Here is an 18167-nt window from a genome sequence, read left to right on the forward strand (position 1 = left end):
GGTTTTATGTTTAACCATAGAGTGTGAAATAATTATTGACCTTTTAATTTTCAATGCACCACTCCATGTCTGATTTTTGTATGCATTTTTGACCAAAGCACCTTCCAAAATGAGTTTCCTGGATCTCTTACAGAAATGACCATAGTAACCATATATTACCATAGTAACATTAGTTACTATGGTAATTTATGTTATTACCATAGCAACATTAGTTACTATATATGTTTAATTGCGCAAGCATATATTTTTAACAAATGTACTCAATGGACAAATAAAAAAAATATACACATGACAGCACGAACCGTGAACGCGCAGGAGTCAAGACGCGCGTGTCCGGAGGCGCGCGCATGCGCAGGGCCACCCAAGCCGCCAACTAAGGGGCCAACATGGAGAGAAAAGGTAATCTCTTCCTTGACTTTCTCTGAATAATATTTGCCTTATATTGAGCTATAACGATTATACATGAGACAAGGCGACTAACTCACATTCTGACTCAAACTAGTAGTGCAATATTAAAGCATAACTGCGCATTTGTCCTGTTCTTTGGACGCATGGGTTGGTGTCTTTAGCGTTAGCATTTACGTTAGCCATTCAGTCTGCAGCTGAAGTGAGCTAAATTTATTTTCATCACGCCTCAGAGGCATGTTTTATTGTCGGTTTGTATCGCCTTCACTTAAGTGATTTTACTTTTCTTTTAGATAGACGTTAAGCGTATGAGTAGGCGCGTGCACGTATCAGCTGGATGAGAGTTGAAAGCGTTTTTTTTTTTTTTTTTGCTGTCGTGGAAACTTCAGGAATTTATTTCCTTCAGCCTTCAGTTTTTGCATCCTTGTGCCTGTTGGGATTAAAAACTGATAAAAACATTCACGTTATTAAAGACCCACGTCTGCGACCATTTAATGTTCAGTTCCTGTCATAATGTAAACACCCAGCTGTGTATTGTTTATGTGAATTACATAAGATTACATAAGGTCACCATCACTGGTCTGTGTGTCTCTTGTATTACTGTCAGGCTATGTTTGGCTGTCATTGAGCTTACTGAGTTTAAGTGATTTTTATAAATAGTTTCATTGCCATCTAATGTTGCATTCATTTGTCACACCAGTTCTGGCACTTCAGGCGAGGAAGAAAAGGGCCAAAGCCAAGAAGTCGACCAAGAAGTGAGTTTTGTTCTTTTATCCATTATTTTATTTGTTTATTTGGGTGTTAATACTTTTTTTTTTGAACTGGAAGTGTTAGACTAGACCTTAGAAGAACTGGCTGTGTGTACACTGGGTCATGCATAAGGAAACTTTTTGGGGGAGATTTGATATTTAAGATATTTTAAACCATAAAATAGACCACAATTCTGTCCATAGACTTTTTAAAAATCTTATGTCCTAGAAGATGCATAATGTGATTACATATACTACTGTAGTACAGAATGAGTCATCCTGTGTTTGCTGACTTTGCACTGATTATTACGTCTTAGTTGTTGAGCCGTGTTGAACTGACAATAATGCTTAACATTTGGCAGTATGAAGTCATCTATTTGGCATGCGCAGTATCAAGTTGCGTTTTCTTTCACTTCAGTTTTTTTTTTTTTTTTTTTGATGATGTAAAACTCAGGTGTTATTCTTGCATGGGTTAAACCAAGCATGAACACATGCAGTCAGTGAAATGCATTCTGCACACTGGCAGACTTTTTACTTAGTATTGTATCAATATTATATGTAACAAAAGAGCTTATTCAGTAGAAAACAAGACACTGGCTGTGTGCACATAGTGCCTCTTGGATTTAGATTTAGATGACTTTTCTTGGTGCATTTCATTAAGTTTAAAAATAAGAATGTTTTTATCAGGCAAGTCCGTTTATATATATAGATATATATATATATATATATAGATATATCTATATATATATATATATATATATTATAGTGTTTTTACATAGCAGTTTCATAGCAGCTTTACAATAGTACACAGAAAAACAGCAACAATATAACAAAATTGTTTAATCAGGATTCAACCATTTTACTTAAAATTACAATTTCAATTTCACCAATAAAGCAGCTCTATAGAAGATTATATAGTAGCATTAATCAGGTCACTTCAGTTATTTAGTGACCTCATTCAATAGATTTTTTATGTAGTAAAATGTAGTTTTATGCAGGTCATTTTGTTTTGTAATGTATCAGAAATCAAAATAATATGCTGAAATGATTGCCTGGACATTTTATACCATGTAAAATCAGCATCAAAGATTCTATAATGTAAGAGGACAGCCCTCTAAGAGTTTACTGTAATGCATGTCCATTGACCTAAATGAAATGTACTATCATCCCTCAGGCCAGCACATCCTCCACGCGGGACATTGCAACAGCAGCCCCCTACGGAGACCCAGATACAAGCTGAGCCTGACGAGGAAATCCTAGGCTCTGATGATGAAGAGCAAGAAGATCCCAATGACTATTGCAAAGGTGGGCTACAGGGATACGTCCCTTTTGACAACAGAAGTTACAGCTTGATTATTATAGATGAGACTTGAAAGCTAAAAAGAAAATAAGCAGTTCCTTGATTCAGAGTTGTTTTTTTCTGTTGTATCTGTTGGTGAAACTAAAACATCTTCCTAGAAGTGCAGTACATAACTACTGTAAACTGCAAAAGAAATGTACTGTAAATACAGGAATGTCATTATTTCTATATATCTGTGTTTCTGGTGTTTTTTTTGTTTTTTTTTTGGTATTTAATTTAAAACAGAAGTGATGTTATTATTACTCACTTAATTATTTTATAATTTTTTGCTTTATTAAATATAGAAATTAATTATTTTAAAATGTCAATAGTCTGGTCAAGTTCTAGATTCTATTTTTGGTCTAAGCATGCTGTAATTGGATTTGCTCAAAATCAGTTCATAACAAAATGACAATCAAACCAGCTCTTTGAAGCTACATTCACACTGCCAGCAAATTTGTTGCTGCATGTCGCTAGTGGGCGTTCCCACTAGTAATGTTTATAAATGACATTCACAGATGTTATTCCATGTTGTAGACATCGAATCTGTTTTCTTGCAGCTTAACAATTTTTTTTAAGTTTAAATGCTAAATATGAATGCAATCAGTACATAAAATGCTTAATGTTAGAGATGAACGAGAAACAGTGAGTGCTCTTTGCCATTGCAGCTATTTATCTGCAGCTCAAGTGCCACTCTATCTGGGTTCACAAAGCCATTCAGGCTCAGAGTCAGCATGGCGAGTCCCTCTGTATGTCTAGACAGACACATATCACAAGTATAGGAAGTTTGCTGACCGCTAAAATTACTTCTCTATCTTGCCGCAGACACTCACCACTATAGGATGTAGTGACCCATCATGTGCACCAGACTGATTTTGCTCCTATTGGTTGTTGCTCCCAAAAGTCACTCTTGATTTCCATCAAGTTAAACAAATCTCAACTTTGTTGCATTGCTGGACACGCCTACATCCTCTCGCCAATGGTCACTGATGCTTGTGTCGCCGGAAATCACCAGTTCTCTGTTGAAACTTTGTCAATACATGTCGCTGGTGGTGTGAACACAACTTAAAGGGCAATCAGTGAGCTTTCTGAATACCAGCTGAAGGATTATTTTTCTTCTTTGGTTAGGAGGTTATCACCATGTGAAAATAGGGGACCTATTCAATGGTAAATACCATGTGATCCGAAAGCTGGGATGGGGGCATTTCTCCACTGTGTGGCTGGCCTGGGATATCCAGTAAGATCTTTGTGATTTTGAAGAACATAAGACACATCCTAATGTGCTAAAATCGCAAATGTATGATACTATTTTTTTCTTTTTTCCTTCTCAGAGGGAAGCGGTTTGTTGCAATGAAGGTGGTAAAGAGTGCAGAGCATTACACTGAAACAGCTCTGGATGAAATAAAGTTACTCAGATCTGTAAGTATTCCATTAAACCATTGAAATGCTTTAAATAATCATTTAAGAAAATAGAAAAAGAAAGAAACAATGAAGATGGAAAAAATATACAGTAGTCAACATTTGAAGTGGATCAATATAGTTCATCAAAGTTGTCCTAAGAAGAAGGTTTTAGGACAACTTTGATGAAAGGTTTTAATCCACTTCAGATTATAGATTAAAAAAAAATGTTTTATTTTTTTATTTTTAGGAAAGCATATTTAGATTTATTACTAAACCAAAATATATATTTTGTTTTTAGGTCAGAAATACAGACCCTGATGATCCAAACAGAGAGATGGTTGTGCAGCTACTGGATGACTTCAAGATCTCAGGGGTCAATGGGACTCGTATCCTTGAATATGAAGAATGTTGTGTGTGTGTGTGTGTGTGTGTGTGTGAGAGAGAGAGAGAGAGAGAGAGAGAGAGAAAGAGAATTGGGTCAAGAAGTCTTCAAGCAGGTGTCTCATGCTATTTTAAGATACCCCAAATTCTTTTACAAGGGCATTTGTGAATGCTGACTTTGAGACAGTTGTTGCATCGTAGCAATTATGCTAAGAAAAGCTGTTCTGAGATCCTGTTTTTTAGTTAGATTCCTACCAACAGAAAGTTCTGTTTCAAAAGTGTTGGACCTTCACTTGAACTTTCAGATGTCTGCATGGTGTTCGAAGTTCTAGGGCACCACTTGCTTAAATGGATTATCAAGTCCAACTATCAAGGCTTACCTCTGCCTTGTGTCAAGAGCATCATTCGACAGGTAACACAGCACACCATCGCACAACCAGATCAGTGTTCATGTAATTATGGTCTGACTAATTAGCTGCTGTCCTAGATTCAGTGGATCAGTTACAGATTAGTATTAGTAATTCAGTGTTAGTTACACAGTTTTAAATTTTTTGTTTTATCAAAAACTCAGAATGATTTGCTAATGAAAAAGTTCTTTCTGCGTCATTTTTTTTTTTTTTTTTTTTTTTTTGGATGAAGGGATAATGTACACTACACTAAAGTTTGGATTAAGATTTTAGACCCCAATACTAATACATTTATTCAGTAATACTTTTATTCAACAATACTAATACTTTTATTCAGCAAGGATGCATTAAATTGATGTAAAGTGACATTAAAACGTTTATAATGTTACAAAAGCTTCCAATTTCAAATAAACACTGTTTTTTCTATTCATCAACTATCCTGAAAAAATGTACCATAGTTTCCACAAAAATATTAAGCACCAAAACTGTTTTAATTGATAATAATGAGAAATGTTCAGCTTTGCCAGCATAGGAATAAATTAAATTTTCAAATAAATTGAACAGAAAACATTTATTTTAAATAGTAATAATATTTAATGGTATTTTCAAATAAATGCAGACCTGATTAGCATGAGAATTCTTTCAAAAACATTAAAAAAAATCTTACAGACCCCAAACTATTAAATATAATGTTATAGTTATTCAGTGCTAGGTACCTTCAGTTTTGGGATTAAAATTGTGTTGTGTTGCTCAAGTATGTTTAGAAAGATGCTAATATATTTTTATGGTTCTTTGAAAGAGTCTGAATTTTTGAAATCTCTCAGGTTCTTCAAGGTCTGGATTACCTGCACACCAAGTGTCAAATCATACACACAGACATTAAGCCAGAGAACATTCTTATGAGTGTGGATGAGGTGTATATCAGGCGGTTGGCCGCAGAGGCCACTGAGTGGCAGAGAGCAGGCGCTCCCCCTCCATCTGGGTCAGCAGGTATGGTACCTCTGTTTTCTGACACACACTCACAGTAAAGCACAGCTACAGTCCATTTCAACTGATTATGTGTCAACTTTTCCCTGCTTGATTTTTGTTTAGGTAGATCACATACTCTCTTTAACACAACTTGTTGGCTAACATTCTTACCCTCCAGCATACTGTTCTTAAAATGGTTTGCTTTGTAAGATGTCATTGTGTTACAATGTCTTGTGTTGATCTTTGTCTTTCAGTGAGTACTGCCCCAGCACCTAAACAGGTATGTTATCCTTCTTGAGCATTTTCACGCTATGCATTTCATTTCAAAGATGAAATGAATCATCTTTTTTTAAAAGTAATTTTAACATGTCTCTTACTATTTCTGTAGTACTGAAGTTGATTTGCAAAGACACATCATATACATATTATAATATTGAGCTGCTGTTTGCAATTCCAGGAATGTTCTGGGCTATTTACATGTCTTGCCACCATAACAATAAAGACATTTATAATGTTACAAAAGATTTCTATTTAAAATAAATGCTGTTCTTTTTAAAGGTGCCCTAGAGGTGCCTTTTCAAAAGATGTAATATAAGTCTAAGGTGTCCCCTGAACGTGTCTGTGAAGTTTCAGCTCAAAATGCCCCATCGATTTTTTTTAATTATTTTTTTTAACTGCCTATTTTGAGCCATTACATATGCACCGATTAAGTGTGCGGCCCCATTAAATCTTCCGCTCCCCTGCCCCCGCCCCCGCGAGCTCTCAACTGCCTTAAACAGCAAACGCAAAGTTCACACAGCCCTCAAAATGGATCTTTACAAAGTGTTCATCATGCATACATCAATTCCTGTGAATATAGTATTTATTTGGATGTTTACATTTGTTTATGAATGAGTTTGAGGCTGTGCTCCGTGGCTAACGGCTAATGCTACACTGTTGGAGAGATTTATAAAGAAGAAGTTGTGTTTATGCATTATACAGACTGCAAGTGTTTAATAATGAAAATAACGACGGCTCTTGTCTCCGTGAATACAGTAAGAAACGATGGTAACTTTAACCACATTTAACAGTACATTAGCAACATGTTAGCGAAACATTTAGAAAGACAGTTTACAAATATCACTAAAAATATAATGTTATCAATTATCTTGTCAGTTATTATTGCTCCATCTGCCATTTTTTGTTATTGTCCTTGCTTGCTTACCTAGCCTGATGATTCTGCTGTGCACATCCAGACGTTCTGCCCTTGTCTAATGCCTTTCATCCAGACGTTAATACTGGCTGCCCTTGTGTAATGCCTCAATCATGGGCTGGAATATGCAAATATTTGTGGCGTACACCCCTACTGTTATGGTTTTATGTTGAGATTCTCCTGTTCTTTGGAGGTCGTTTAAACAAATGAGATTTATATAAGAAGGAGGAAACAATGGAGTTTGAGACTCACTGTATGTCATTTCCATTTACTGAACTCTTGTTATTCAACTATGCCGATGTAAATTCAATTTTTGAATCTAGGGCACCTTTAAATCTCTCTTTTCATCAAAAAATCCTAAAAAATTATCACATTCTCCACAAAAAATTGTAAGCAGCACAAAACTGTTTTCAACATTGGTGACAATAATAAGAAATATTACATCAGTATCAAATCAGCTATATTAGAATGATTTCTGAAGGATCATGTGATAATGAAGTGTTTGGTAATGACTGCTGAAGATTCAGCTTTGCCATCACAGGATTAATTCCTCCTGTATCTTTTGCAAATTAAAGAAGTTTATAGTGAAAGAATTTAGGAGATATAATTGCCTTTTGCTGCTAATTATTTATTATATTTATATTATATGAAATATAATTAAAAATAATTCATATGACATATTCATATAACTATTATATGAAGTGACAATATTAAACTTTGCATTTAAATAATACATATAATTAGTTTTAATATATAGTGCTTTTAAAATGACTAAGCTTACATGTATTCTTTTGAGCTTTTTGTGAACCTATATTATTTAAATTCAGTTGATTCACTTGCATTGACATATTAACATATTTTCTTTCAGCTGTCTTCTCAAACTTTCACTGCAGCAGCAATGTTTATTCATGCCTTATATATGCTCTTAATCTTCAACAGAGAAGTGAATTGTGTGGCTCTCTCACGAGAATCAAACTGACACTCCCCTCGGTTTCACAGACAAGGCTCAAGACTAGTCCCAGACACATGTTTGAGCTATTTTAAGTGAAAGCAACTTGCACTGGTATATCTTAGAATATGTCAGTGCCATTATTTTGTCTCAAAATGCACACCAGTAATGTTTTTTTTTTCTTTTCTAAGGCACATGTAAAGACTACTTAAATGCACTAATTTAATGAAGGCCCAATCCTGGCTTAATTTAAGCCCTGTCTCTAAAACCAGGCCTCTATGTTCCATCTGATTGGCTGTTCGCTGCACATATCACACTTTCAGGTGCACAAATTCTGGATCAAACCCTAAGTTGACACTTGACAGAGAATGTTTATATCGAGCATTGTGAGCCGCTGAACTGGATCTAAACCGGGTTGGATTTGTATGGAAACTCAGTGTTTGTTCAGCTAGCCTCATCCAACAGGCTACTGGAATGTTTCAATTAAGATGCTTTTTGCTTTTTAGTATTAACATGATTGCCCACCTGTTCCTCAGGTTCCAAAAATGTCGAAAAACAAGAAAAAGAAGCTAAAGAAGAAGCAGAAGCGTCAAGCGGAGCTCCTGGAAAAGTGCATTATGGACTTAGAGGAGATGGAAATTGGGCCTGAAGGCAGAGAGGAGGATGGAGAGGAGGATGACCCAGAATCTCCCAAATCCCCTTCCTATGCCCCTCTCAGACAGGCATCTCTGCAGGACATATCTACTGAGAACACAATAAGTTAGTTTCTATTTGTATGAATAATTTTGTTATAGTACCTAATATTCATTATAGTTAATAAATAGTCATATGTTATAAAAGCCTTTTTTGTGACTTTTGATTAAAGGTACAAATCAGCTGCCATTAGCACATCTCAATTATGTTTTTGTTTCTCTGCATCTCTGATAATAGTGGAGACCAGAGAGCGACTCACATCAGATGCTTCACTTGAGCTCAATTGTAATGGCTGCATGCACTCCAGTCAAACACAACCTGAGGACGATGATCAAGGAGACCAGCGACATGGCCAACTGCTACAGGAGGACCACCATAATGCAAACACAGGCCCAGAGGACACAGTTCAAAGCATGTATGAGTACTGTAATGGGGCAGAATCCCCGGAACTGGACCAGGCCAGCTACAGTAACGGCACCTCAGGCCGAGAACTGCTGGAGGAGGAAGAGCTTCTATCCGGGGAGCAAGCTCAGCAAAAGACTAGAACCAGAGCCAGGGAACAGAACAAGGATAAGCTAAAGAATGGTCAGTGGTTTTCTATGGATTTTCTGGTATTTTAGTAAGGATTTTCAGAGAATATATTATTGTTTTTTTCTACTTGTCCCTCCTTACATTCTTTTATATTAAAGGTATAGTTCACTCAAAAAAATGAAAATTGTCATTATATACTTACCCTCATTTCATTCAAAACCCTCAATGCTATTATTGTCGGGCAAACGCAAAGTGAGAATTTTTGATGAGTCACTCTACAATGAGTTTATAGTAACAATATATGGCTGTTTTTTGATTCGCTCTTCCAGATAAGTTGTCAGCTGGAAGCCTATTGGTCAATCCACTGGATCCACTCAACGCTGACAAGATCAAGGTCAAGATTGCTGACCTTGGCAATGCCTGCTGGGTGGTAAGACTCTTAATAATTTGATGAAATCAATATTGGCATTTATGTTTAAAAACGCAGATATTCACAATGTACGATTTATGTACAGTATATAAATCTAAAATCTCGTTATGAAACGTACGGTACCATTTGATGGCAGTACAGTGTATTTTTATTTTTAAGAAATGAATACTTTTATTCAGTAAGGATGCGTTATTTGATCATAAATGACAGTAAAGATATTTATGATTTCTATATTAAGCAGCACAACTTTTTTCAACATTGATGATAATATTTCTTGACCACCGAATCAGCATATTAAAATACTTTCTGAAAGATCATGTGACACTGGAGTAATGGGTGCTAAAAATTTAAGGATAGCCATCATAGGAATAAATTACATTTGAAAATGTTAAAATAGAAACCATTTTAATTTGTAATAATATTCACAATATTACAGTTTTACTGTATTTTTTTAATCGAATAAATGTAGCCTTTGTGAGCATAAGAGACTTAATTTAAAAACATTTTACTAACCCCAACATTTTGGACAGTAGTATAAGTTGATTTGGTTCTTGTTCTCAAGACCATTTTTTTGAAGGTCATGGTCTTGTCATGGTCTCGGCCACATTTGTATTCTGCCTTTTCGTGGTCACAGACTAAGATGATTCTGGATTTTACCTCAAGACTAGTCTTAAAACAACTGCTGGGATATCACTAAATAGCTGGTGCATTGTCTGATTCATTTGTTATCATCATTAATGTGAATGGGATTGTGCCAAAAATGTTACAACCAAAATTAATACAAATGTCAACAAAATTCAAGATATAATAAAAAATACATGTGAGGTCCTCATTTTTATATTATAACATGATATAATGTTTATTATACAAATGTTAAATAAACAAGAAGTTATTTTTAAAACTTTAATCTCAACATTATGCAGTTGTAATTGTACCAATTCAGATGCCGCTTCTGTGTCACTTCTGCAGTGTAAAGATGAATTTTGTTGTTAGTGATTTAATTTAATTGGTAACAGTTTATAGTGTTTTTACTTATAGTGTATTTAATGATTTAAATATAAGACATTTCTCAGGCAGTAAATATGGATCTTTTAGATGAATTTAAGGAGTGCTGGTCTGGTTTTGGTCTTGACTCGGTCTCAACACACACACTGGCCTTGGTCTCGTTTTAGGTGGTCTTGACTACAACACTAGTGTGAACTTTTTTTTGTCCTTCAGCACAAGCACTTTACTGAAGACATTCAGACCCGACAGTACCGCTCCCTGGAGGTGCTGCTAGGATCCGGGTACAGCACACCTGCTGACGTATGGAGCACAGCCTGCATGGTGGGAAACTGCACACATAGTCTTTCATCAGTTTGTTCAGTGATAATAAGCAATATTTTTACATAAATCTACAGATACCCTGGTGAGCACAGATAAACCAATTTGACAACAATTCAAGCTTTGATGTTGGATTGTTTTTTCTCTGTTTTCAGGCATTTGAATTGGCCACTGGCGATTATTTGTTTGAGCCTCACTCTGGTGAAGATTACTCCAGAGATGAAGGTAATGCATTGTTTCCTTACATTCACAATTTTCTGTCTGAAATATTATCAAAAATTATGAATTAAATTAAATGACTTAAAATTCATTTATTGAGGAAAGTTGTACAGTAATAATAATTCATCTGTATTACATGTCTACAATAAGATACATGCCTAATGATTTCAGTTATAACATGAATGGCAATATACTGAAAGGCATATCAGTTTCTCACTTCATGCACTATGTAGTGAAATTAAAATAACTAATTGTTTATTTTTTGTTGTTTTCTTCTTTACTGAGATGTATTGACACTACAGTGCTTTAAGGGCTGTGATCCTGTGGTTATTTCCCTGCTAACAGTCAGAGCCTGCTGTTAAAATGCATGAAAATGGCCTTTTCTTTAAACTTCCTCTTTATATTCACTTCCTCCTCCTCCACCTTTCGCCCACTACTTCTGCCTTTTTTATTGACCCATGTTTCTTTGTTCTTCCTGATCTTTTATTCTTAGTAAATACTGTTACTAAACATGCAATAGAAACTGATTGAGTGTGGGAATAATTTGTGCACTTAACCTAAACCTAAACCTAAAACCTTAAAACCTAAAATCAGTCAACAGTTAGCTGTTTCTTGGGCATTTAATTGTGTTTGCACTGGAGCGTAAATGCAGTTTGAACACACCTTGGCAGTTATGTTAGTCATGATCAGAATTTGCATGTATTGAGCTACAATGTGTTTTCTGCTAAGTATAATACATATAAGTAACAAGATACTCTACTTACTCTGATCAAATTGAAGTGAAATTTCAGGTTGATCTATTTATTGCAAAAGTGAGTCATTTCATGAAACTTGACAAGTTTACAGAGGTTAGACATTTGATTGTAAATTGTGTATTGTGGTTTACTTAATGTATTTGTAAATCTGCAAGGTTTTTTGCAGAATCTGGTCAGACAAGAAGTCAAACTGGAGAGACAGCCAGATACAAGAAAACAGGCTGTATTCTCTTACTTTGTGGTAGACCACATTGCACTGGAATCAGCTGATGTAATTTTCCTAAATATCAAGTGAGCAGTATTAGATCACACTTTGAACTTCTTCTTAGAAGTTTAAATCGCCTCTCTATTTCGGATTGGCATGGAGAACATTGCCATAGTTATCTGTGTGTCTCATGGTTTTTACAGTCACTGTTCCATCCCTTACTTTATGTTTATGTACACTGGAAGATAGACACTTATTTACTTTTGTGGTAAAGCTGGGCAGTTGATCATTTTTATTATTATTATTATTATTATTATTATTATTATTATGATTTTGGTTCTAAAAGATTATGAAAACAAGACAATTAAGATAAAAAGATTATTATGCCACATTCTGTTTCCCAATGATGAGTATGAGTAACGGAGTATTGACCAAAATAATCGCATGATTATTAAGCAGCCCTGCTCTCTGGCTATAACTGTGATCATTTGTCTCTTCACAGCACACCAGTTATTATAGCCATATTTATATGAAAATGTAATGTTCTCAGAGCTTTTATAAATTTATATAGAGTTTTGTGATTTTCTTTTAGATGACTAGTCTTGGATTTATATATAATTTTGTCCAATGACCAATATATAGTGTCTCTAATAAATGTTATGTTTATTTTTTTGTTGTGCACACATATTTCCCCTATTTTTACATTTAGATGTATCTGATGATATGCATTTATCAAGAATTTATGGTAACACTTTATTTTAGTGTCGTAGTTACATGTTAGTACATGTACTTACTATAGTAATAGCAGTAAATTATGCATAATTACCTGCAACTAACCCTAACTGTAACTCTATAGTTAGTACATGTAGTTTATTAATAGTACTCAGTACTTATTTGAGTAATTACAATGTAACTATGGCACTGTAAAATAAAGTGTAACCGAATTTATCAATGAGCCATTATCTAATGCTCACTTAAAGTTAATCTTTAAAAATAATCATACTTAAATAAAACCTTTTAGCAAATTTCATATCAATTGATATCAATTCATACTCTATAATGTTGTGATGCTTAAATTCACTTTTGCTTTGTTTTTAACATCTTATTTTTTATTTAGACAAAAGTGTAAAATCTTAATATTAATATTATTTATCTATATATTTAGCTTAACATGTAAATAATTATTGGCTTATCGGTATTGACCTGAATTTTTATTCGTAAAATTCCCTTTAGGAGCAGACAGTGTGTCTTTGAACTATTGCAAAAATAGTTGATGCCCAAATGCCATAAGAATCTAGTATTCCAGAGAGCCATGTAACATTTATATGCTAAGTGGAGACAGAGATGTTAGACACCCTGTTTAGCTTGTAATCTGTCATTCTGAACCATTGTTATTTGCCTTGAGTTTGTCCTTTTTTCTTTCTTTTGGGATCCTGTCCATGTTCTTGCTACTTGTCCCCATTCCATGTTCATTTTCTCTTTCTGTCTCTGTCTTCCCTCTCTCTCTCAGACCACCTTGCTCTGATTATTGAGCTTTTGGGGCATATCCCCCATCATTATGCTCTGAGCGGGAAATTTTCACAGGAATATTTCAGCCGGAAAGGTATGCCTGTCAGTCAGGTAGAGCCCTGCCCTGAGGGAGAGGTCTGAAGGGAGTAGAGGAGATTCCAGTTGCACTATTGACAGCACAGCCTTGTGTCACACTCAGTTTTCTGAAGGTTTGGCTAAATATCTTCCTTAGCAAATTTCCAGTTGTTTTCAAGGAGGCTCTTCTTAGAAGTCGGCCCTCAGGACAATAAACGAACTGTTGTTGCTTCAAAGCCGCAGAATTATGGCATGACAATGCTTGAAGCTCTACCAGAGGCAGCCGAAGCTCAAAAACAGACTTCTGCTTCACACAAGTCCAATTCTTCTTACAATCTTTAATCTGAAAGTTCTTGACTGTGTGACCGGCATCTGTGCTGTCAGGACATAGCTGCGTCTCCTTGCCTTCCCTCTTGTCTCCCTTCTCTCAGGATGGGTGAATGACTTTATTAACACTGTCTGATCAAGTTGTCCATTGTTTCGTCCTCCCCTCCACCTCACCACCCCCCTCCCTGCTCGACACACTCTTGTGTGTGATGGTAGATCACATTGCTTTGATCATTGAACTGCTGGGGGCCGTCCCACGCAAACTCGTATTGACCGGAAAATATTCCAAGGAGTTTTTCAGCAAGAAAGGTAACACGATCATTATGAATAAGTTTTAGATCTAATCATGATGCTTTCATTTCAGATCATTAAATTGCATTGTAAACTAAAAAAATGAGTATGTATGCTACTGTTCAAAGGTTTGGGGTCAGTAAGAGTTTATATATATATATGTATATATATATGTATATGTGTGTTTTTTTATATATACAGTTGAGCTCAAAAGTTTACATACCCCTTGCAGAATCTGTGAAAATGTGAATAATTTTAACAAGATAAGAGAGATCATACAAAATGCATGTAATTTTTTTTATTTAGTACTGTCCTAAGTAAGATATTTTACATAACAGATGTTTACATATAGTCCACAAGACAAAACAATAGCTGAGTTTATTAAAATGGCCCCATTCAAAAGTTTGTGAACCCTTAATTCTTAATACTGTGTGTGGTTACCTGGATGATCCACGACTGTTTTTCGTTTTGTGATGGTTCTTCATGAGTCTCTCGTTTGTCCTGAACAGTTAAACTGAGCTCTGTTCTTCAGAAAAATCCTCCAGGTCCCAAAAATTCTTTGGTTTTCCAGCATATTTGAACTCTGTATGATTTTGAGATCCATCTTTTCACACTGAGGAGATTTTAGGTATTCAAACACAAGAATTACAAAAGGTTCAAACATTCACTTATGCTCCAGAAGGAAACACGATACATTAAGAGCCGGGGGGTGAAAACTTTCTAACAAGATGAAGAAGTCCAAAAATTGGATTTCTTCATCCTGTTAGAAAGTTTTGCAAAAACCTATAGAAAAAATAGAAAATATGCAAAAAAATGCTTAAACTGAAGACTCTGCAAAACCTGGAGGATTTCTCTGAAGAACAGAGCTCAGTTTAATTACTCAGAACACACAAGAGACTCATGAACAACCATCACAAAACAAAAAAAACAGTCATAGATCATCCAGGTAACCACACACAGTATTAAGAATTAAGGGTATGTAAACTTTTAAACTGGGTCATTTTTATTAAAAAAAATTTGTCTTGTGGATTATATGTAAACATCTGTTATGTAAAATATCTTACTCAGGACAGTACTAAATAAAAAATATCATGCATTTTGTATGATCTCTCTTACTTTGTTAAAATTATTCACATTTTCAAAGATTCTCCAAGGGGCATGTAAACCTTTGAGCTCAACTGTATATACACAGTATATATATTTTTGAACAAAGTCTCTTGTGCTCACGAAGGCTGTATTTATTTGATTTAATTTGATATTATTACAACTTAAATTATTTCTGTTTTGTAAAAAAAGAAAAAAAAAGAAAAAGAAATTTATTCCTGTGATGCAAAGCTGAATTTTCAGCATCATTACTGCAGTCTACAGTGTCACATGATCCTTCAGAAACCATTTTAATATGCTGGTTTGATGCTTAAGAAACATTTCTTATCAATGATGAAAATAAATTTGATTCCATTTTTTAGAAACCATGATACATTTTCCTGATTTTCAAGATTCTTGGATGAATGAAAAGTTCAGTAGCATTTTAAATTGAAATATTTTGTAACAATCACTTTTGATTAATTTGTTTAATCAAAATATTATAAAAATCTTAGTGTCCCCCAACTTTTCAATGGTAGTGTATCTATTTCTAAACAAAGCTTCATGAATAAATTATTATTTTTTTTTTTGTATATTTGGATTTAGGTACATTTTACAGACAGTATGAAATCACAAGTTTGCATTTAATTTATCGCACATTCCTGTTCTTTTTTTTTTAATTCATCGGTGCACATTATTCCAAACAAATTGTCTTTATAATGAAAATATATTAACTTGCTCTGCCTCCTGATGTTACCTACTTTTAGCATTCTTTCTTTCTTGTTGAATATATTGTCACTTTAAAATGTCATAAATCAATTTAAAATGGTTTAATGTTGATTTTATGCGGCTTCATGGGGCAGCATGTTATTAATGGCAAATGTTGCAAGACGTTAAAAAAAACTACAAAGGTGTGTGTGTGTATATTTATTTATATATATATATATATATATATATATATATATATATATATATATATATATATACCTTATACAGACGTAACAATATATATATATATATATTATATTATAATATAATATATGAGCAATTTCACACGAGTAGCCATGCGATATGGCTGATATACAGCCATATCGCACGGCTACTCGTGTGATATTGCGTTTATACAACAGTTCGACTATAAAATATAGAAGGTGAACAGCATGGAATAGGAAGCCTGGACTCTTAATTGTCTTCTTTCTGTAGGTGACCTGAAGCACATCACTAAACTGAAGCCGTGGGGTTTGCTGGACGTTCTGATGGATAAATACGAGTGGCCTCGTGAGGAGGCCGAGACCTTCGCTGATTTCCTGCTTCCTATGCTGGAGCTCCTGCCAGAGAAAAGAGCCACTGCTGCCGACTGTCTGCGACACCCTTGGCTTGCCCTCTAGTGGCCTCTTGACGTCACTGCACATACTTCAGGCAAACTCCCTTAACTAAAGAGACTGCAACAGATCACTTTCCAGTTTATAGAGCATATCGGCATAGTTATTTTTCTTCGGTTAATCTGAGTGATTTCTTTTGCTTGGTTCACCAGAGGAATAGTAAACCTGTCTGTTTTTCGTTCTAGCTGTTTTATTCTACTCCTTTTCAGAGTTGAGAGTTTTTTTTGTGAGGGTCACACCTGCTGTGATCTACCTTCCCTCTTATTTTGGTAAATGATGAAATGTAGACCTAGGAAACACCTGTTTGGGTACCTGGGGTATTTTCAGAAGTTGGAAAATATTAAGATTCTGTTTTTTGCAGTACTTACTTGACATGCAGTGCACTCCTCCAAAGTGCTGACAGCTCGGACTGCAGTGCGATGCACAAGAGATCATTTTGTTACTTGTGAAAGAAAAAAAAAAAGTGGTTTCTGGAAAGGGAATTGTTTGGTTTACCTTTTTGACTGTAGAGTATAAATTAAGATGTCCTGTTCTCCGTTAAGACTCGCCACACCTCTGTGTTTCTCTCCCAACTATACAAGTGTCTTTTGTGTGTGCGTTTATTAGTTCAGTAGGTTTTGATCTTGTCTGTCTCAGATTAGATTTTTAAGAGCTGAAGTCTTCACTCATGGTCAATACATTTTGTGTACAAGAAGCTTCCACACAAAGTGAGTAACTGTCAAGGGCCACCAAAAATTATATTTGTGGGGGGAAAAAAAAAGAAAAGAAAAAACATTTATTGTCTGAGTGTGTGTTGTACGTATGTGTTTGTGTGCGCGCATGTGCATGCGTGTGTGTCTGTATATATGTGTACCAAAGAGTTTGCCTTGATCTGTATATTACAGCCATGTACAGTTTTTAAAAGAAAATCCTACTATTGCATCTAAGCTAAGATTATTTAGCTGGATAGAAGTGTTTTAATAAAGCATTTGGAAGATGGGTGCACCCGTTTGTCTCTCTTGCTGTTCTCAAAAAAAATTAAATGCTCTAAAATGGAGGTAATGTAAATGCTATAAAAGCAGGTTCCCTTTCACTGTAATTCTCACCAAACTTTTGGACTGATATTTATTGTGCAAAATAATAAAAAAGAGGAAAAGGAAAAGAATGCTGGAAAACAAAGGCACATGCTTGATTTCATTTCATTTTAGATACATCATATAAACCAGGAATCTGGAATGTTCAGGGTTAATGAAATTTGTACTGTTAGACAATTTTTCTTTTTACATTTTTTTTTTAAAATTATTTTATTGTGATCATATTTACAGCTATAGCTAAAATGTATAGTTTTATTAAAAGTACACTATGTAACTTTTGGCAATCTAGCAGCTAATAAACAAAACTGCATGTGTCTTGCAGAAGAACATTGTAGCCAGTTTATTTTTTATGTCAAGTCATGTAGCATAGGTAATGGGCTAGTCCACAGCGGTTGTCATCACTTAATATTTAAGACAAAAAAAAAAAAAAAAACAGTTTGGAAGCATTCATGATGCATTAAAACAATATTTATTATGAA

General features: G+C 34.8%; 1 protein-coding gene across 2 annotated transcripts; it reads left to right on the forward strand.

Annotated features, from left to right (window-relative positions):
- The first annotated feature begins 312 nt into the window (after nt 1-312).
- Nucleotides 313-17912, forward strand: srpk1a (SRSF protein kinase 1a). 2 transcript variants are annotated; one of them, XM_067394955.1, is made up of 16 exons: nt 313-399; nt 1106-1160; nt 2329-2459; nt 3622-3730; nt 3825-3912; nt 4193-4280; nt 4581-4687; nt 5507-5672; nt 5906-5931; nt 8329-8551; nt 8723-9070; nt 9346-9446; nt 10665-10772; nt 10925-10994; nt 13459-13551; nt 16437-17912. In XM_067394955.1, the coding sequence occupies exons 1-16, from the start codon at nt 387-389 to the stop codon at nt 16619-16621; spliced, it is 1911 nt and encodes a 636-aa protein (XP_067251056.1). In that variant the 5' UTR covers nt 313-386; the 3' UTR covers nt 16622-17912. The 2 variants fall into 2 exon arrangements, with proteins under 2 accessions (XP_067251056.1, XP_067251055.1); XM_067394954.1 differs by lacking the exon at nt 13459-13551 and adding an exon at nt 14076-14168 and having other exon boundaries at nt 16437-17910.
- Nucleotides 17913-18167: the final 255 nt, after the last annotated feature.

The sequence above is a fragment of the Chanodichthys erythropterus genome, chromosome 9 (assembly GCF_024489055.1).
Source record: "Chanodichthys erythropterus isolate Z2021 chromosome 9, ASM2448905v1, whole genome shotgun sequence".
NCBI lineage: Eukaryota > Metazoa > Chordata > Actinopteri > Cypriniformes > Xenocyprididae > Chanodichthys > Chanodichthys erythropterus.

Excerpts from the sequence above, each read along its gene's own strand:
- srpk1a (XM_067394955.1), top strand. Across the intron at positions 4,281-4,580 it reads CTCAGGGGTCAATGGGACTC|ATGTCTGCATGGTGTTCGAA; the intron begins GTATCCTTGAAT and ends TTGAACTTTCAG. Across the intron at positions 5,673-5,905 it reads CCCTCCATCTGGGTCAGCAG|TGAGTACTGCCCCAGCACCT; the intron begins GTATGGTACCTC and ends TTTGTCTTTCAG.